The sequence below is a fragment of the Coffea eugenioides genome, unplaced genomic scaffold, assembly GCF_003713205.1.
Source record: "Coffea eugenioides isolate CCC68of unplaced genomic scaffold, Ceug_1.0 ScVebR1_908;HRSCAF=1667, whole genome shotgun sequence".
NCBI lineage: Eukaryota > Viridiplantae > Streptophyta > Magnoliopsida > Gentianales > Rubiaceae > Coffea > Coffea eugenioides.
This window is the reverse complement of record NW_020864788.1, coordinates 12,432-33,997: the sequence shown is the minus strand read 5'-3', so window position 1 is coordinate 33,997 and position 21,566 is coordinate 12,432. Positions and strand designations below refer to the sequence as shown.

Below are 21,566 nucleotides of genomic sequence, written 5' to 3'. Positions count from 1 at the left end.
AAGCAAAAGATCATCGAGTTAAAGGACATCAACAAGGCACATGAAGAGCAATTAAAGTGATTTTCTTAGATGGGACTTCTTCTTTCACCGATTTCTTGATTTTTTTCTAGTTGTTTATACTGAAAAATAGAGAAAATAGAGAAACCCTGTATGCTTCACTTATGCCAGTTGACAAGTGAAAGAAATGCAGCAAAAGGTTTCTTACAGGCAAGACCCCAAAAGATGTTGTTCTTGGTTCAAAAGATGAGAAGTATGAATTTAGTTATTGTTGGTGTAATATGTTTTGGATGTGGTTTGTTAAAGAAGGGTTAGAAAGATCATAATCGTTTGTTTAGGAAGATTAGATTAGAAAGATTATTTTGGGGGACTACACAAAATATATAACAAATAATTATAATCTCTTTCAATCATTTGTTAAGGAAGATTGTAACCATGTAGGACTCAAATAGAAGCATTAGAAAGATTAGATTAGATGAGCATTATGAGGAAGGGTATCTTAGACATTACAAAAAAGGAAGAAACATCACTATATAATATGGTAATAGATATGAATTAATAATGAGATATGATCAGCATGAATAGGTAGTGCGAGGATCCGAAAATTTTCTTACTTTTGTCAAATATTATTGGTTTATTTAAATAGTTATTCACTTTTTTTTCTCCGAATTATTTAATTCGACTACTTAAAATCCATTTATATGGAAAAACACATCTCTTATGTTTTTAAAGCGTTTTGTTAGAAAATTTACTTTTTGAAAACTCGTTTAGTTCGGAACAACGAGTACACGTTTTTTGAGGCTATATTTGAATCGAGAGTGTATTAATTTTGGAGAAGTAAGAATGATCAATAGTAGATTAAGAAAAATTAATTGGAGATTTGAGGAATTAAAACTCGACTTATGTGAGAACTCGCAAAATTTCCTATTTTAAGCCCCTATTACTAGCTTATTTCAATATTTAATTGCCCGTTTGCCTCGAATATTTTATTTCAACCTCTTTATACTCAATTACATGGAACTATGACTTACTTATATTTTTAAAATGACTCGTTTCAAAATTTAATTTTTGAAAACTCGTAAAGTGAGAATAGTGAATATGCGATTGGAAATAATAATCGATTCGAGAATACAATAAGTTTGAAAAATTGGAGACTTGTACATTAGTCTTGAAATAGGTATTTTTATATTTAAGTGTTCAATTATTAGTAAGTGATACTATCGTTATAAGAATTTATTGGAATTTCCACTTTATCGCGCACAAATCGGAAGTACGCGTTTTTACGCGTGCGATTAATTGAGGGACTTAAGACCTTTATTTTTAGACCATTAAGAGTGAATAATAATAGTATGAATACAAGTGCATTAGAGGTTTAGAGCACAAGGGAAACAAACTCGAGAGGAATCGAGCACGAAACGCGCGCGTACGTGCACTATCCTTAGTTGACTTTTGGAGCAATTTTGGCCACACATTCTTAAGCTTCTCATGGAAGCATCACACCAGATCAAAACCCTTCTTTTCTCACCTCAAGTGCACGGCTGAAACTCTCATTTCTCACCTCAAGAGCCGGCCAAAACAAGAAAGAAAAGAAAGGAAAGAAAACTCTTTATTTCTACCTCAAATCTTCCACCAAATCACACCAAATTTTAACCACACTTAGCTAATCACTTGGAGACCAAATCAAGCTAGGAAAGAGGGCTGCTTTCCACTATTTTCTTGAGCATCTTAGGACCAAAAATTTCTGCTTGGTTCATCTAAGGAAGTAAGTGATGATCCACTACTCAAATCTTGTCTTATGGAAGTAATATAGCATTTATAAGCTCATGCATGCATGTGGGTAGTCTTATTTATGTTGAAAATGTTGTGTGGGCTCTATGAATTCTCACTATGGTTGGATGGACTGATTTGATGAATTATGGTGTTATTAATGTTGGTTTAGTGCTTAATTTAGTGGAATAATGTTGTGTTGTTAGTGGAAACTCAAAGGATGTGAAGAGGGAAATTTTTCCGATTCTGCCCCTGTGAATTTCGTGCACTTTAGTGCAAATTTTTGAGGTTCTAATGACTTATTTCTGATGTATATGTGTAATATAAGTTGTGTACAAAGTTTCATCAAAAAATAACGTGATTTGGTTGGCCAAATGTTGTGTTTTCAGAAATCAGCAAAACTGGAAATTTTTCCCGTAACTGCTCTGGCAGTGTTCTTGTTTTGGCTATAACTTTTTGCTCCGATGTTGAAATCGAGTTCCATTTGTAGCACTGGAAACTAGACATTCCCAAATTTCTAACAGTATAAAATGCACATTCTGGTTCCACCTGAGCCGTCCATACCAATCGTTTGAACATGACTGTCCTGTTTCACGTCTACACTGGGAGCTCTGTTTTGAGCAGCGAATTGATGCTCACATATGAGCTGGTTGTGGACAGATTTTGAAAACGATTTCTTCTAAGAACTTTTAGCATAATGAATCTAGTTTTCAACTCCAACACCACGCTCAATTCCGAGTTGAATTGAGTGATTAATGACCAGATTTCGAAACTGAATTTGTGGGAGAAAACCATCATGTTGGACAGATTTGTAACCAATCTTGATTTGAGACTTTCTACTCGAAATTCTTGGTGTAAATCACCTACCAAATGTTTCTTGGATCCTTATTAGACCTGGTTATCATAAATGAGATATGTTTTAGGCATTTTATTAGCCAAAGGTTTGAGAAAAAGAAAATTAGAGGTGCAAGGCAGCTTTGCCTTGGAGATTTAGAAACTTTGAAGGTTTTGTTAACCAACTTTCCGAATGAATTTTCCTATGAAATTTGGTAGAGGAATAGCCCTTATATGGTAGGATAATATTGCCAACTTGGTGCCATTCCGAGTCTATTTCGATGTTCAACCAACGTTCCAAAGTCGGCGATTTAAATCTGAAAAATTGACCCAACGGTCTCATTTTTCAGCAATTTTGAGCCGCCATATTTTGGTGCTCAGAACTCCAATTCTTGTTCCGCTTGTTTTTTTTTAAACTTTGATTGTAACTCTATTTGAGTTTCAAACCTGAGAGGCTAGTTCAAATTCTGTGAATTTTGCCGAATTTCCAAACTTGGCGAAAAACTAACCTTAAAACTGTCTCGCAAGCCTAAAACAGTAACTTTGAGCCATTTTTTGAATGCCTTCCGTTGGGAATCATGGGAAAGTGTATTCTAGGAACTTTTAGTACTTTGGAATAAGTTTCCAACGGTACCAAATTTTCCAATTTTGGACATACGAAGAGTGAGATACGATTTTTCAAAAATTGAACCTCAAATCAGAAATTTTCAAACTTGACGGGAATTGAGTTTTTGAAACTCTTCCCTAACCTTTGATACTTGTGACAGCCCCACCTTCCCCTAAGACGAACCAAAGGGTTCGACAGACCGCCTGCCCAGCTCTCGCCAGGACTCAGTCATTCATCTCAGATAAAATCGAAACAAAACCACAAGGCAAAGTATAATAACGATTCCAAGCTTAGAACATATACTTAGACATTTCTATCTCAAAAGGAATTACAAAATCAAATGTACAAAAGTTCTCAATTCTTCATACATCCAACTCTTGCCAAATGCTAGGGCGAGAACCATTACAAAAGGATCAAAAGAACTAGACTATGCTAGTCTATACAGAACTCTCGTCCTTGCTCGCATCCCCTGTTAAGGAAAACAAAACTAACGGAATGAGCTAGAAGCTCAGTGAGGTTCCAAACACACAAACAAACAAACAGTTGAATACATTAACCATAGATAGCAAGTAATTCAAGAAACATGACAATATAAAGCGATAATAACATTCATTAAAAGGATACGGGCTCACAGGGAGCCATTCGTTCCTTCATTCGTTCATTCTCCTTTCATTCCCTTATTCCTCCAATCATTTGAAAATGCATTTCGATAAGTAAAACCATTATTTGCATTGACATTCATTCATTCATTTCATTCACCCCCTCCTGGACGTTGGCCAGGCTCCACCAGACTACAAGGTAATACTCGAGTATACCAAACGTTCACCCAGGGTCACTAAATCGCCCGACCGAGTCCGCTTCTGACTCGAGTCGATCAGTAACGAAGGGCAAGGACCCAATTCAGCCAAACGGCTTATATTCATGCGCAACTAGCATTTAATTATTTAATCATTGAAAATTTCACATTCATTTAGGTCGAGTGCAATAAAGTACACACTCGCCTAGAAAACTCATTTTAAGCAATCATTGAAAACATTTAACATGTTATCATTCGTTCATAACAAGTCATATAATCAAGAACAAGCCACATAGTCAATGAAAATATAACAAACAAGGAACAATCACCTATTTACGCAAAATAACGTCCAAAGTATCCTTTCGGATAACACCCTCAATCACCAAGGAACCCTAATATAATCAAAAGAACACATTATGCTTCAACCATCAAAGATGTAAGTGATTCAAAGAAAATTCAAATACGTACTAGTACAAGGTATAAATATGGTTTTGGTAGTGAAAAGAGTACATTTAAATCAAAGGACATAAGTAAAATATTTGTAGAACTTATGCTCATTCATAAAACTTTAAAATCTCCATTTAGTCGAAGTGACAAAGAAAACGTATTTCTATTAGTCGAAAATTTCATTTTTCCAAGGGTACAAGTTTCGGCCGAATTTTAACTTATGTACCTCAATAAAAGAAGACGCAAATACCCTAGATGGTTCACATGGTATTCGCTCTCAAGCCTTACTCAAGTCACAAGTATATCTACCTAGTTCTTGAGCGTAAATTTGGGCAGCACGCCCTTTGTATTTACCCATTTTCCAGCCATTTATGGCTTCATTCTTTTTCTCAATCAATCCTAAATTCATACACAACATCATCTCATTTCAATAGCCATTCCATAGGCTCCAAGTCATACAAGTACAAAATCAAGCTAGGAGCATGTGCGGAAATGAAGGTTGAGTCAAGAAATAAAAGACAGATTTGACGTTGTTTTGCGTAACGGACACAACCGAGGCTACGCTTATCGGATTGGGGTGAAATTTATACCATTTCGAAGCTAAGACAAAGGCCTACAACTTTGATGAAGACAGTCAGTCCAGTTTGTAGTGTATCTAAGTCAAAATTGCCATTTACAGAACCAGAATCTCACATTCAGGCTAGTTAACCGTACTATGCGTAAACAACCATAACTCAGGCTTCTAAAGTCCAAATGAGGTGATTCTAGGGGCGTTGGAAAGATAAGACATAGCACTGAAACTTTTGTGTTTTGGCTAAAGGCTAATTCAGTACACATCAGGGTTAACAGACACAGTTAGTGTTGTGAAATATCAAAATTGTCCATTGGACTAAACCTATGAGAGTTAGGGGTATGTTTGTCTTTTCACAGGCTACATTACTCCGATTGAGTTGAAATTTTGTAGAAAACTATAAAACATCATTCTCTACAACTTTCATGTTTTATACTAAGTGTAATTCGGCCTCTAACATAATGAACTGGAACCAGGCAGAACTGAAGCTACAATTTCCAGAAATCTGGAATTTTGTTATATTCAAGCTATAATTCACATTTTTACCTTAAAACTACCACTACTTTCTCCTTTACAAGATCATATACCAAATATATACAGCATATAACACCTAACCCACAAGAAATTTAAGTGAATCAATCAAAACCCTAACTCAAAATTCATCACTCCAATCATCAAAACCATTTGAAACAAGCATCACAAGCACAATTCTAATATTAATACCCAACTTAATCATGATTCATGGAGAAAGAAAGGTTGATCAACCATTATACCTCAAGACAAGAGCTTGCAAGAAGAATCCTCCACTTCTTCTTGAAATTTTTTGGTTCCTCAAGCTTCTCAAGCTTCCAAACTAGTGATTAATCGGTTTAGTTTTTCTTGTTTGCACTCAAAAGGTTGGATTCAAGGTTGAAAATTGAAAACTCTCTTCACTCTTTTTCCTCTCCTTGCTCTCGGCCAAAACAGAAAAAAAATGGTGAAGAATGAACTCAAATGAAAGATAAGAAGGTAAGACATTGGCTTGGTCAAGGAACCATAGGTGGCCAACATTTGTCACCACCAAAACCAACTAAAATTTTGTTTTTTTTTCCTTGCATTTTGGGTCAAATATTTCGGCTATAAGGACTGAGGATGAGGGAGATATTTTGCAACAATATCAAGGATATGTGGTGGTAGGGAAGTGGTAGTCAAGTGGTGTGTTCAATCGGTAGTGAGCGATACCCGCCGGTTCGAGCCGGTTTTTCTTAAATCGCGTATACTAAGGTTTGAACTTAGAATTCACTAACTTATTATTATCACCTCTAATCCCACACTTAATATCATCTAAAACTCACTTTTAATCACCACATTTATCGCACTAGCGGGTCCCACATCGATAATGTGTTTCAAATTTAACGTACACTAACTCGTACTAGGAAAATGAATTTAAAACTGTACTTGCTTGTAAAATGCATAAAAATGTTAATATTTCCAAGGAAAGTATAAAATGTAGGCAAAGAAATAAAATAATGCTGAGAAAATATGAAAATTTTTGGGTTCTCACAATACTAATTGACCATTTTGTACTTGTCTTCATGAAGGAAATCAGTTTTTCCTTGTGTTAATAAACACTACTTTTGAACCTTGAATTTTGAGCAAGTAAAACCCCATTCCATGGTATATTCTAGATTGTACGAGTGTACAATCCCTCTCTTGATAAGAAAGGATTTTCAAGTGATAGTGTGTAATAGATAACTATTATTTGCTCAGGTGCTCAAGGAGACCTTCACGAGAATCTCAAGAGGAACACCTAAGGGCTTGTTTACGCACTCACTCTCTTATTTCGATTGGTGAGTGTCAAGTGCATGAATTTGTTGCTAAGTGGTTAATTGTTTCTTATCCGTTATGTGAATTTGAAATTTTGTGACGAGTGTGTACTTTACCGCACTCGTTCTCTTTCAAATGAAATTATATTCGTATTTTGCTATGTGAATGCATATCCGACTTGTACATAGTAATGTGGATGTGATTCGTATTTGTGATTCGTATATGTGATTCGTATTTGTGATTCCTTTTGGAATCGTCGATTTGAGCTTTGCTCATCAACTTATATTCGTATTCGTATTTGTATTCGTATTCGGGGGACGCCCAAACTCGTTGGTTAACTTTGCGATTCGAGCCAGTATGGGCTTGGTCGATAAGCTTAGCAAATCATGAGATATTCGTAGAGTATGATCTATTGGAGAGATCTTGCTCGGCATTACTCGCGCAGTATTGCCATGATATACTCGAGTATTATCAAAAATTTGATGAGCGGGCCCGGTAAGGGGGTGTAACGGTGACGGGATTCGAAGAAAAGTGGTGTATCTACGGATTTAATACTTATGTGGTTGACGGAGTGTCAACATGAGTTGTGATCAAGATTTTGACTCGACTACATGGAATTTAGCTCCTGAGAGTTACAGTATCCTTGAATTGTTTCTGTTTATTTTTCCTATTCGAAATGCGAATCATTCGAACTTGATAGCTTTACTTACAATGTAATTGTTGTCACTACTTGGATTATGTGTTTGCATGTGTGTTTCTTGACCTCACTGAGTATTGGCTCATTCCATTAGTTTGTTCTCCTTAACAGGAACCCGATTGGAAGAAGTTAAGCAAATGCCGACTTGAGGCACTTTTGTATTAGTGTTTTAATTGTAATTGACTAGACACTTTTGGATGTTGTATATTTTGGGGAAAGTGATTGTAAATTTGAAATTGTGATGTAAGACTGGATATTTATGTATGGAAATGACTTCGTACCTTTATTCCGACTTTCATTGTTAGTATTAGATTAGGTTTGAATTGGATTTGTCTCGAGTCCTAACGAGAGTTGGGCAGGCGTCCCACGGATACCCTTAGGTTCACCCTTGGGAGAAATGGGGGCGTCACAGGTAGTGGTTTTTTTTTATATGATTATGCACTAATAACTATAATCACATATGAATCTTCAAATATAGGGTGCTAGAATTTGTATACTAATTTCTAAGCAAATAAAAGCATGGAGAGGAGAATTATCAATGACTGCATGGTAGGAAATTTGTAAGAAAATGAAGTTGCCATGTAAAAATGCATAAATAACATGAGCAATAAATGCAGATTGTAAGCATAAAAAGACAGGTAAAAAAGTGTGTATAAAAGACAAGTAAAAAACTATAAGCATGGCAATAAATACACTAGTATAACAAAGTTTCAATTGATGGAAATTAGATGAATAAATGCAGATTGTAAGCAAACCTTAGATGATAACTCACCAAAGAGAGGAAAACCAGTAAACAGGAGCAGTAGCTTCAAATGTGAGGCATAAATCAGAAAGAAGTGGTTTAATGAGCAACGGAAAAAATTTGGGACAAAATTCGTACAAAGTCAACGGGAAGAAATGTATTTGAAGGCTTAAACAACGAGTGATAATGAAGAAGGAAGAAAGTTAGTGGTTTAAAACGTTACCTTGGAAAGTGTCATTCGAGTAAAATGACTGGTAGGAAAAAAGTAACTTGAGATATTTAATCTGTCTAGAGAACATTTAAATGGCTACCTAATCTTGTAAAATATTGGTACAATTCAATTAATTTTAGAGGAGTTAACAAAGGAAATCTTATCGTAAATAGTTTTAGGGGAATTAACAAAGGAAATCGAACAAACAAATAGTAAGTGGAATTTTCTCCAGAGTGTGCTTAACTGTAGTCTAATGGTGCAGGATATTGGTAGAATACATATAATTGAATTGAAGATAGTATTTGTGACAGAAGTTAACAAAATAAAATAAGCCAATGGATAACAAAGGTGAAGTGGTATAAAATTAGTGTAATTTATTGGTAGAATGCAATTGAATTGAAACAAGTAGGGGTCACAATAGTTGGGAAAACAAAATTAGCCAAGAGAAATTAAGTGTAATATTGTTTTTGTATACAAATTGGAGTAAAAGTTAAAGAAGAGTCAACAAAAGGAAATTAATCAAAAAAATAGGAGCAACAAAGGGAAATTACCCAAAAAATAGTCAGTGTAATTTGATGAAGAGGGTATTTAATGGTGATATAATCCAGTAGGATACTGGTGGAAAATCAGTCAAAAGACAATAAGCATGATTTTCATATTGCACACTGCATTGTATTTTACGTACGTATATGAGATCCATTAACTTTTTCTTCATCACAAGCATTCTTCTGAAGCTTGTGTATGCTGTATCGTCTTTTTTTTTTGGTTACACGGAAAGCTCCTTTATTTTTTTTTATCATAATCCGGCGGGCTACAATATCCATGTCCAATGAGACAGAGGCATAATGGAAATAATTGCTAGGGAATGAATGGCAAATGATAAGGAGATTGAAGCAAAGAAAGGCAGGGGAAAGAGTGGAAACAAATTGGAAAAAAAATTAACCAAAGCGGAGGACAAACAAGAACCCACATTTTTTATAAGAATCACAGAAAAACCAGTATAGTAGACGATGTGCTTACGCATCTTTCAACTCAACAAATGTTACGAATCTTTCATTTTTCCTGCGCTTTCACTTTTATTTTTCTTTTTAAACGCTCCTTTCAAATGCTTTAAACCTTAGTACTTCACCCCCATTATTCTAAAAACTTAAAAATTGAAGACTAAAATGCTATATAACTATATTTTATTCCGAGGACAAAAATCACTCCAAATAGAATTTAGCACTTCAAATTTTGTGCCACAAAAATATGGTAAAGCTAAAAAAAAAGTAATTTTGTACTTAAAAGTTGATAAACTACCTATTAAATTTATTTTGTCGTTACTCTAGAAATAAATTATTTTAAAACTTACAAAAAATTCAATAAAAATTTGTTGTAATATATTTTGTTCTTGTCTAATCATATATCTTGTATTTAAAATCATGAGATTTTATATCTAAATTAATTATAATGCCCCGTTGTGTCAACCATCCATTTACTGAACCAACAATCCGTTGAACCATTTCTTTATCGAGTTCCTCTTTAGACCCAAATTTAGTACGTATGTGAGTGATTGAACTATATTATTTGAAAAAAAAAGATTTAAATTATATCATAAACACATTTTTGAACTATATTTTTATTTATTTATTTATTTATTTTATCTCATATACATCCATCACAAAAAAGCTACAATATTATAATAAATAATTTTTTTCAAATAATGGGTAATTGGGTATCCAAGTTTTTAATATTAAGTTTAATATGAACTGCCACCCCTTTTTACAGCCAACCAAAACTAAGACAAGAAACACACTTTCGGTGTTTTTCTGAGTCAGCTGATTTTGTGCAAAACCAAATAAAAAAAACTTCGTCTGAAACTTGCTTATTTTTGTATGGAACTAGGTGGTAACACCGCGCTGTGCGCGGTGGTATAAATGCCCAATTAACGTTTAGCTAGTAATATTGGCGAGAATGAAAATTAGCGATAGAAAATGGAGCTATATGACTTGTGGGAGACTTTTTTGTTCCAAAAAAATCTTCACCGGCTCTCTGTACTTCCAGTGCAGGTGCATATTTTCAATGGTACCATAAAAAATGCCTTTCCTTCCTAAAAACCAGAACATGTTAATTCCTAGCTTTCATCTGTTACCTATTAATGATACACAAACAAAAGAACTGGACAAAATAGCAGTGCAGAATTGATATGAAAAGAAAACGTTGGTGACTTTAGATCGCATGGTCCCACTACATGGCTACAGCAGATAGATTTCCTAATAAGTAAAGCTCAAGAAACAGCAATAGTTACCTAGAAACAGATATGGTTTCATACTCAGACCCATTTTCCGAAATAAAAACCTTTCCTCATCATTTATAGTTTCCAAGTCAGTGGGTTGTTCAGCAGGTTCAAAATTTTCTTGCACTTTCAATAAAGCCTTCTCGGCCTTCGTTATCTTCCCTTTTGCCTGCAAATAGCAGAAAGTTTATATAGAGCCAAATATTTACAATGGGCTAAAAGTAGTGCCTGCATTTTCCAAAAAAAAGACTCATCTTAATATATTGCCACTTACAGTAGCTAGCTTGTTCTCAAGAGATTTAACCAAAGCAGCATGCTTTGCTACAGCTGAATCTCTCATCATCTTCTCTAAATCTTCACCAGTTGCCTGGTTGTTCCAGCGCAAGGTTGCTGCCTTTGTCTCGGAAAGTGTTCCGGCAACTAAAGGCCGTTCAGCAACTTCGACATTTGACGCAATCAGGGCTAATGCTCTCTGACGCGCTATTTCTCCTGTTGGAGAACAGTTTCTCTCTCTCTTTTTCCACCAATGCTTGTGTTAACACCAGATGGCAAAAAATCATTTCCCCTGTAAAATACGATATATTCCTTGTTTCTTGACAATAGTGTACCTCCAGTTAATACCTAAGCGAATCAAATCAGAATGTTGTTAGCAAGAAAGATGTACATCAACCAACGATATCACATTCCTTACAAGAAAAGAAAAAGAAAGTAAACTACTGTTTCTCAAATGATTAGCATGACTGGAACAAATTCTTTTAAGAGCACCAAGCAAAAAAGAAGACTTGCTCAGAAGCTGATTATTTAAACACTGAAATGCAAATACAAATAAAAGAAAAACTAACAGACAGTTCATGGTGCTTTCACTCATTTTCAGGTTCAACAATTTGTCCATGCGTTTAATGTGACTGGAGATTCAATGAATCAGATTAGAAATTAAAAATGCGAGCAAGCAAATGTTCACACTCTTCAACATACTCATAAGTGAAAATATTCGTTAACTCATATATATATGTATGTATGTATGTATGTAGGGATTCAGATGTCCAACCTTGAGTTCTTCTGCCATTCTTTCATTGCAAGTATTCTGTACACCACGTTTGATCGCTATCTTTGCAATAGCACACTTTTCCCACAACTTTAACATTGCCAATGCCAGACCTTGCAGTTGTCTGTTTCTTCCTAGATATTTGTAAAAACATACTCCATAGATATGTACTCAGTATCTGAAACAAAGAGAAAGCACAAATGAGTTGGCACACACCTAGGGCAAAATGTGGAGGCAATACTCTGGCACTGCTACGGAAAAATGTCATTTCTTTCTCACAAAAACTATGTCTTATCCCATGAAGTAGAAGCCTAAATGGGGTCTATATCCAGGAACAACGTCAGGAAGCAAGTCAGCATCAACAGGCATTGGTTCACGCCCTGACCAATCTTTGAACCGCGGACCAAGTCCGTCCAGCAGTAGGTCGAGCTCACTTAGATCCTTGAGTTCTTTGACTGATAGGTTGTTCGAATAAGATTTAGCAGTCGATGGTTCAGCACAGCATGAGGCACCGATGCTTCGAGCAAAATTATTCACCTGAACTCCTGAAGATTCAAATTTCTTTTTCCTTATCTAGTATACGACCATACACAATCTAATTTGTATCCCATGCCTCTGTACAATACCACTGTACTGCCTCATCTCCAAATAACCCAAACCTCCAGTTCTACTCTGACAGAAGGCATAGTACACTATATATAAGCATACAATAGGCTTGATTGCATACAAAACTGAAGTAATATTCATTCGAACCAGTCGTAATGGTAAAGCAAATTTATGAAATTATTGCAAATGAGGATGTTATAACCATAGAATAGGATAACGTAAAGCTAACTTCAACCAGCATAAAAGAAAAACATCAACGCTAGCAGTTAACTGATACAAGGAAGACTGACATCATGTATTTGCAGTAAAAGCTAACATTCATAACTGACTATGAAGAAAAACTAACCTCTAGAATGTGGTGTGTCCACCTCATATTCATGGCAGTAGGACCTTAAAATTTCAGCTTCACCACCTCATCCAGCTTCCACTTCTCATGAATAGAGTCCACCAACGCCTGCGTTACACCGGCTGGCCCAACCTTTATTCTCTGTACCATCCTTAAAGCCAAATTCCTAAGCCTCTTCAATTCAGGCTCAGATATTACTTTCTCTGCCACCTCAGTGATACTTTTTCTTAATTCTTTCCTTTCATGATATTGTTGATCACTCTCACTCTCCCACGGCAACCTCACTGATTCACTAGTATCCCCTGAATCGTTCACATAATTCTGAAAAGTCCCCAACCCATTATTGCTATGTTCAGCACCCTTGTCTATCCCATTAAACAAAAACTCACCTGTCTGTGACAGCTCATTCGGAGTGTCATCCTTCTTGGCACCATTTTCTCCAATTTCCTCATCAAGTTTAAGCTTTTCCTCCACTTTCTTTACATCTTGAAATACACTAAAGCTGGTAACATAATTTTCAGAATGCTCATTAAAGCCATTTCAGAAGTAACCGGTAACAATAACAATAAGAACAAAAGAAACATAACAGATGAAAGCAAATAAAAAGAAAATTACTTGTAGCAATAGACAGGTGGAACCTGAAGAACAAGGCAGAGGAACCAGCTGAAATCGACCTGCATAAGTAAGAAGAGAGGAAAGCTTTTAAAAAAAATATGGGGAAGAAATCGCACGTGAGCTGAGAAACAGCTGCATAAAGTTGCAAGCAACAAAAAGTAATTTATGGCAAAAGAAATAAAGGGAAGAGTGTAACTGCAGCATACAAAGGCATACGGGGAAAATTTGAGGAACCAAAAAGGGAACACATACTGGTTTAGGAAAAATTCAGAGAGAGGAGGTCGATGCAGAGCAAAATTTAGGGGGGGGGCTAATGGAGAACCATCGTGGGGGAAAGAAAAATGCAAAAGACAAACCGGAGAGCAGAGGGCGGAGAAGAGCAGGAAAGAAGCAGGAGAGGTTACCCGGTGCAGCGGCAAGGACAAGGCGAGGTGAGAAGCAAAAGCAGCAAAACAGGAAGGGAAGAGAAAATGCTTGATTGTGGGGAGAGGTGAGCAGAAGCGAGAACATGGGCCATCATGGCAGCAACCTAATCGGTCAGGAGGCAAGAGGAGAGAGCAGGTGAAGGTGGCGTGTAAGGGGTGGAGGGGGAACAGGGATTGCTGAGGGGAAGGGAGCTGTAGGGTGGGGGAGAAAGAGGGGGGAAAAAATGCGTGGACAAGGCAATGTAGCAGGAAAATGGAGGAGAAGGCAACACGCCAAAATAAATTCGGCGGAGAAAGGACGCGTGCAAGAAGATAATTTTATGAGTGGAAACAGAAGCAGTTGGTGGCAGAGGAGGTGGACGACCGAGCAGAGAGGGGCCCGACGGCCCGAAGCTTAAGGATGCAAGGAAACAACAGTGCAGGCAAACAGGACCAAAGGAAAAAGAAAGATGGGTCTTCCAAACGGGGAAAGTAAATAGTACAGTGTGAAGGGGAGAAAGCTCAGGATGCGTAGGTAACACAGCAGCAGAGAGCAGAAGGAAAATGAGTGCAGGAAGAAGAGTGGAGAAGGAGGGAAAGCTTCAAGTGGGTGGAGCCGGTACAGAGGAGACTGTCAACCAACCGCCTGCAAAGCAGAGGAAAACAGTGCCTGCGAAAGAGACAGGAGCACGACCATGCAAGGAGAAAGGCTGGGGCGCAACGAGAACACTCGGCAACCAATGCATTCCGCCAACGTCACCATCAAACCAATCCAAAGCCGCCACGCGGTGGACGACCACGTCCGACGTGGACACCGGGCTTCCGCCCTTAGTCTATATGGTTTAATAAGTTATGCAACTGTGTAGCAAACATCTAATAGAGTATTCCATTACTGTTGATACCAACACGTGCACTTCACTTGTATCAAAATCCGAGGCGTTGTTTTGCATCATACATTTTGAATTTCGTTAGCCGAATCTTGGTCACTGAAAACTGAAAAACCATTCTTGCCCCCGCTTTCATGCCCACGAGTGCTTTTGTGAATATGAAGGTCCTGCATTATATTTCTTTAGATAGTTATTTACCTTCATTAGTACGTGTTGATCAGTATGATAAATGAAGTACATGCACTTCAAAGCTAATTTAAATTACTGTAAGAGAGCATAAATCCCAAAAACTACAAAGCCATTCGTAAACAAAAAACTGGTTGCCTAGGGTTGAAAATTAATAAAATTTCTGCTTCCTTTTCTTTTGCATTTCAGTTACAAAAAGCATCAGCTACAAACTTTATCAGATTTATATGCTGTTCTTGCCTAAGAGGGATGTTTTTCATTTCCTTTTTTTTTTTAGATGGTTCTATCCAAAGTAGGCATTATAGTTGGAACGATTGTCATCATTGTACTAAGAAAGAATGTTAAACTTGTTACAGCATAAAAGTTTTTGACTCTTTATGTCAGGATTGCACAAAATTAGTGCTACTAAAGGAGCAGATTACACAAGCCTTGAGCAGGTTTCCCACATAGAGACGGGGTTCTTCTGAAACCATTTCTTGGAGCAGCAAGAATGCAATGTCTGCGTATTTTTTATGGCCATTTGCCCAAACCTGACCTTTTCCCATGCTTCTTAAATCAAGAATAACTGGATCTGTCCCAGTAGCACATCTCTGCATTTTTATGAATTACAGGGAGAAGAAATCCAAGATCAGTTTTTAACCAAGTTATTTGACAAACTATATCATACCATTTGTATGATGACTTGTGGCAACAATGACATAAAAGTGAATTTGGTAAATCTTAGAATCTCAGCAACTAGGTTATGCTCTCCAGGATTCTAAAAGACAAGCTCTGTTACAAAATAAAGGTAAAATATAAAAAAGTCCCCTGTGGTAAATCTAATACACAGAAAAGCCTTCCGTGATTTCAAAATATATAACACGACACCCCGTACTTTGAACTAAATTGTAAAGGTGACGGAATCCGTTAAAACTTAACGGAAATGACTTATTGGAATCTAAAAAAAAATTTTATACCTAATTTTTAACAAATATACCTGTTCTACCCCTTAACCCTCAATTCTCTCTATCTAGAGAATAAAACAAATAATTTTTTTGAGTTGTCTTTTGCTTAATTATATCAAGGCATTTTGGTCATTTCGTCCATTTCCGTTAAGTTTAACGAATTCCGTCACCTTTACAATTTAATTCAAAATACGGGGTGTCGTGTTGTATATTTTAAAACCACGAGGGGCTTTTCTGTGTATTAGATTTACCACAGGGAGTTTTTTTGTTTTTTACCCCAAAATAAATAGCATGTGATGAATCCCTCTAAATATGGGTAAAATAATTATGCTCTCCAGCACATCTCATTGTTGTCACCTTGCTTCTTGAGTATGGTTTGAGGACAATGTACATCATTTAGATAGTAACTGGGCAGTTTTCCCTTTCGAAATAAGAAAAAGGTAGCAACCAGATTTAAAGATAATTGAGAGCACAAAGAAAAGCTCAGAATTCAGATTGAAATTCTTGCCTTGGCACCCCCTCACCCCCTCATTAAGAGTCAATTGCATTTGCATATGCACTGAAACATTATTAGTCAATTCTACAAGTTCCTATAAACTTCTTCCCCTCATTAGTTTCAACTACTGCTCTAATTTTGATTACTCCACTCTTGTAGAGCAAAAAATGAACATTCTAGGAAGGGATGTTTTCTAATAAGCTTCTGTCTTGCATGCTTTTCACAAAATTCTGGACAGGAAAGACAAATAACTATCATGCTTTTTCTTTTGCAGGTTCAAAATAAACTCTTGATGCTCCTATTAAGTAACATCGGAACTGTCATTTCCAGGATCTATAGGAAGACAAAGCAACAGCAACAGAATCAATAATGCTTGCCAAAATAAAAGAAGAATAGCACAACTGTCGATGGTGTCACTAGACAACTATGCATCCAATAAAACAACATTGTTGGTCCAATTGAATATAGTGTCACTAGACTTGATATGAGATACGCAATTTTATTTCAGACTTCTCGTAATTTCATCTGAGAAGAAAAGAGAAATGGAATCCTGCATCTGCTGCTTAAATAAGTTACTCATGCTTCTCATTCCCACAGCAATTTTGAAAACTAAGCTTCTTGGTTTTGTAACTTATTGTCACAATAAAGCTACACCTGTGTCATGAGTTAGGCGAAGAAGTACCTGTAGGTCCCAAATTACTTTGTAACTGACTCCCCTATTTGTACCTCCAGTGCATTTCAACAGATCCCTAAACTCAGTCCCCTCTTTCTCAAGGAATGCCCAATAGTTCTGAGAAAATTAAGAAAATTTATATGAAACAATGAAACCAACAAACAAACAATGATGTAAAACTCTGAAAAAAGTTTAAACGAATAAAAAAAATGTCCAGATTCAACAAATATGCCACATTCTACAAATCTTGTCTGTTGAATATTTAAGGTTTTGCAGTTAATCATACATTCCTAGTAAATAGATTCAGAAGAAGCATATCTTAAAAAGTATTGATGAAAAGAATAAACACGCTTCTGCTTACATCTAAATCTTCCTCAACTTCCTGGACCACATAAGTATCTAGATAAACTTCAAGATCTCTTGATGACTTGACATGAATCTCCACAAAGATAACATGCTCTATTGGTTTTATTCTTCTCATTCGATTTGGTAGTTTTCATTTCCTGTTTTTAGGACCCTTTAGGCTCGCCTCCCCTTCTCAACATATGCTTACTTCAGGGAAGCATTGCTATAGAAAGACAGCTATATCCTGACAGTGAAAAGCAAGAATAATGAAGATTACCTCCAGGGTCATTCGCATGAAGCGCTTGGTTGCACTGGTGATTCAACAGAGCAGACTAGTCTGTAGTAGGAGACACTCTCAAGTTTCAATCTTCGCAAGTGCACTTTTTTTGAAAAGATTATATCCGTCCGAGAATTACCATTGTCATTCTGGTGCTGCACGTTGTTACTGGAGCAATGCAACCAGCTTTCTCAGCTAACAACGTTAACTCTGTTCTCCATAACAAAACCTGCAGGTTCAAAATACCTGTTCAATTTCTTCCAACATGTATCTTCCAAGCCACAAGTTCTAGACTTGCTCTCACATAATTGACTATGAAATTTTTACAAAGTCCCGACCAGATCTATCTCAAGCACACATATCTAGGTTACATGTCAAAGATGTGCAAGCAAAAAATTATGATCCTCATGATTCGTTAACAATGTTAACCTGCAAGATTCACCAGCAGAAAAGAACTAGAAATAAAAAAACCCACAATCATTCTGCACTTTTGGTCTTTGCAGCAGAAACAAAAAGTTAACGGACCCCCAGCTCTAATTGTTGAACTTAGCATAGTGATGAGAAGTGAGTGTATAAAACCAAAGGAGAAGATGAAAACCAACTAGAAAAATGAATTTAACTGACTAAAGACGTAGTATCAGTAAGAAACAACAAAAGCCACTGACGTAAAACTGTCAAAGAAAAGTTAGTCAATGACCATCCAGATTGATCAAAACTTTCCAATTCATATTCTTTTGGTAAACTGAAGTTCTTAATACTTTTCAGCTAGTCACATTTCCTCAACGAAGAAATATCATCTCAGAAATGAATTGAAAAAACGAATAAGTTACTGAAAAATAGTGACATGTACTTGCAAATGAGTGGAAGATTGCAATGATGGAATCCATAATATGTTCACGATCTAACATATGAACTACTGATTAGGACTTTGATCTCCCCAGTTGAATCCCCAATCCCTTTTGCCGAATTTTCTGCAGATTGTCCGCACCAGTGCACCTCAATCATTTCCAGCATAGATATTTCTGCAAAATCATGGGGAATTTTCTCAAGTTCTTTGCAATTTTGTAAGACAAGGCGTTCAAGTTTGGGAAGGTGATCACAAGAAGCATTCCATTGGGCAACGTTCAAACTGTCTAACTTCAAGAATTTAAGTTCCTGGAACTCTTCATCCCCCATGTCCCATATCGGCCCCTCAAAGGCACCAGAAAGTAACTTGAGAACTTCCAGCTTTGGTAGCTTCCCGATTGCCGAGATACGATTCCAGGGTAGGTGAAAGTTTGAAAGAGTCAATTTCCTCAGATTGGACGGGAGAATGAATTCAGTGGTATTAATAGGCCTCCCATAGTAAAAAATATTGAGCGACTCCAAATGAGTTAGAGAACTTAATCTTGGAAATTGATTGCAATTACTGGAAGACTTCCGTGATTCGAAGAAAATGCATTTCAGTTTGCGAAGATATGGAAACCTCTTCATTACTTGTTCACTATCTTCACCACAAGAAAGAGATGGACGGGAAAAGCTGACCAAATTTTCCAACTGATACCAGCCTCCAAGCTCTTCATCATCCAATTTGAATGCAACATGAATGTTCAAATGAAGATGCCTTAAACTTGTCATTTGCCAAATAGTTTTTGGTAGGACAACCTTACCACGCAACCCCTTCACAATCAAAGTTTCTAGTTTCCTGAGGTTGGCTATTGATTTTGGGATATACTGCAAGTACCCACTCACTGCTAAATATCTCAACCGAACCAGCAGTCCAATTTCAACAGGAAAGGAGACACCAATATTGATGCTTTCAAAATCCAACACCCGAAGAAATTTGAAGTTGTGACAAATGAATGAGATGTCATAGGGACATCTGGGCTCTGCATCAGTGGAGGCAAAGAATATCAAAGACCGAGTGCCCGGGCCAGAAGGTCTTGATTCAACAAAATGATTTCGCTTCAGAAAAATGCTCAATCTATAGGCCTTATATGTTACAGGAGCTAAATGATCGTGAAAATCAAATTCAAAACCATAATCTGAGCTAGGAAAAGAAGAATATGGTTCATCAGACTTCATTAACAGCTGCAAGAAATTCTCACTTTTGGCCTTCGATCTGCAGAAAACAAGTATAAGATCATGAAGGCGACATGATTTGACCTGCCCGTTGGATCTTCTCTTGGAGACTATTACTAGGCTTCTGTTAATTAGATCCACCAAGTATGCCTCGGCAATATCCTCCAATCTCCTTGATTCAGTGTTTGGAATGAAACCTTCAGCAAGCCAGAAACGTATCAATTTACTCACAGGAATATCTCTTTCTTCCAGAAAAACACCCAAATAAAGAAAGCATGCTCTTAGATGTCCTGGCAAGTGCTTGTAGCTCAGTTCAAAGATTTCATTGCACCGAGCTTCTGGATCACTCATTATTTCGGAACTCAAGCTTTCTAAAATGTTTTCCCAAAATTCTTTGCTCTTTTCTGTCCTTTGCAGAAGACCTGAAATTGTAACAGTTGCTAGAGGTAGCCCACCACACCTTTGAGCAATTTTCTTTCCGATTGGCAACAATTCCTGGGGACAACCTTCTCCTTGGAACACCTTTCCTTCTAACAAAATCCAACTTTCATCCTCAAAAAGTGAGCGAAGTAAATGAGGATCACCATTTGGTTCAATTTCCAAGGCCACGTGACAATGACGACTCGTCATTAGAATCCTGCTTCCAATGTTGTCATCTGGGAATGAATTTTGCAAGTCATTCCAAGCTCTAGCATCCCACACATCATCCATAACTATGAGATACTTGTTTTTCAACAAGCATTGACGCAATTTTGATTCAAGATCTTCGGTAGTCATTTGGCAAATCTCATCAGAAAGCCCATGCATGTCATGTAAAATCTTGAGCAGTAATTCCTTCTTCTCATATACTTGGGAAACATAACACCATGCACGACAATGAAAGCGGCGTGTAACATTTTGATTGTTGTACACTTTCCTAGCCAATGTTGTCTTTCCAAGACCTGGCATTCCAACAATAGAAACAATACCTCGCCTTGAGGATCCTCTGGTAAGTTGATCAATTATAACCTGCTCTTCATCACTGAGATTTACCACCATTTCTTTGATTACTTCCCTTGCACGCTCCTGCGATACCATATCGATTGCAACGCGGGAGACAATGCTTTTTGGGACTTTGGCATCAGAGTATGTCAAGCGAATTCCAGTGGCCAGCTCATTAATAAGTCTTAACTCCTCTAATTGATGATGAAACCAGAAGAAATGCTGCCATTGAGCTTCATCCACAATCGAGTCAATAACATATTCCACTTTATATGCTATCTCAGTAGCACGATCACCAACATCTTTCAGTTCTGGATTCTCATGCATATCCGACTCTGAAACACTGACAAGAAATGAACTCAATGACTTGAGATGTTGTTGAATCTCTTCAACATAATGCTTCAATGGTGCAATTGACACAGGATCATATTTCAGCAGCTCCCCTAGGTTTGTGTATAGAAAATCAATGAACCCCAGTTTGTGAGTCTTGGGAAACTCGAACAAGGGAAATTGGGGGCCAATCTCAATAAGCATTCGCTTACGATGCTTCAACTTGTCTAGCAGCAGCACAGATGAAAGGTTAATTTTCTTGATCATCTCTTTTGCGTCTCTTTTGTTGGCAAGATTCAAGTAAGATAAACTTGTTATCTCCCTCAAAAGTGATTCAATTTGTACAAAGCTTATGTCCATTTCCTCTCTGTCCATCACATTCTTAATTGGTTTCAAAAAAATGAGCTGCTCAAGAAGGAGTGCTATTTGATCTTTCCCATCAGCCACGAAAGTCTCAGCATAATTACTCATGAATGGTAGTGACTCCGTTAAGAATGAATCTGCCCTGAAAATCACAATCTTAAGAAGCATTCGGCGAATAGAGTTTTTTAACATAGATTCTGAGATCTTCTTGGCCTCAAATGACTGACAAAGAGATGCAACCTGGTCGATCACTTGTT

At 36.9% G+C, this 21,566-nt stretch overlaps 1 protein-coding gene and 1 pseudogene across 2 annotated transcripts; both read right to left on the bottom strand.

Moving 5' to 3' along the window:
• Positions 1-10,658: 10,658 nt before the first annotated feature.
• LOC113759086 lies at positions 10,659-12,063 on the bottom strand (annotated as a pseudogene).
• Positions 12,064-14,690: 2,627 nt separating this feature from the next.
• LOC113759087 lies at positions 14,691-19,129 on the bottom strand. 2 transcript variants are annotated; one of them, XM_027301692.1, is made up of 5 exons: positions 18,425-19,129; positions 17,575-17,803; positions 16,962-17,069; positions 15,262-15,429; positions 14,691-14,820 (listed from the first exon to the last, which is right to left on the bottom strand). In XM_027301692.1, exons 2-5 carry the CDS (start codon positions 17,590-17,592, stop codon positions 14,716-14,718), a joined length of 399 nt encoding a protein of 132 aa, XP_027157493.1. In that variant the 5' UTR covers positions 17,593-17,803; positions 18,425-19,129; the 3' UTR covers positions 14,691-14,715. The 2 variants fall into 2 exon arrangements, with proteins under 2 accessions (XP_027157493.1, XP_027157494.1); XM_027301693.1 differs by lacking the exon at positions 18,425-19,129 and having other exon boundaries at positions 17,575-17,634; positions 17,714-17,736.
• Positions 19,130-21,566: the final 2,437 nt, after the last annotated feature.

What these genes read in the sequence shown, in the direction of transcription:
- LOC113759087 (XM_027301692.1), bottom strand. An exon ending in AAGTAATTTGGGACCTACAG is followed by an intron (nt 15,430 to 16,961) that starts GTACTTCTTCGC and finishes ATAAAAATGCAG; the next exon opens with AGATGTGCTACTGGGACAGA. An exon ending in GAAACCTGCTCAAGGCTTGT is followed by an intron (nt 14,821 to 15,261) that starts GTAATCTGCTCC and finishes AATATAATGCAG; the next exon opens with GACCTTCATATTCACAAAAG.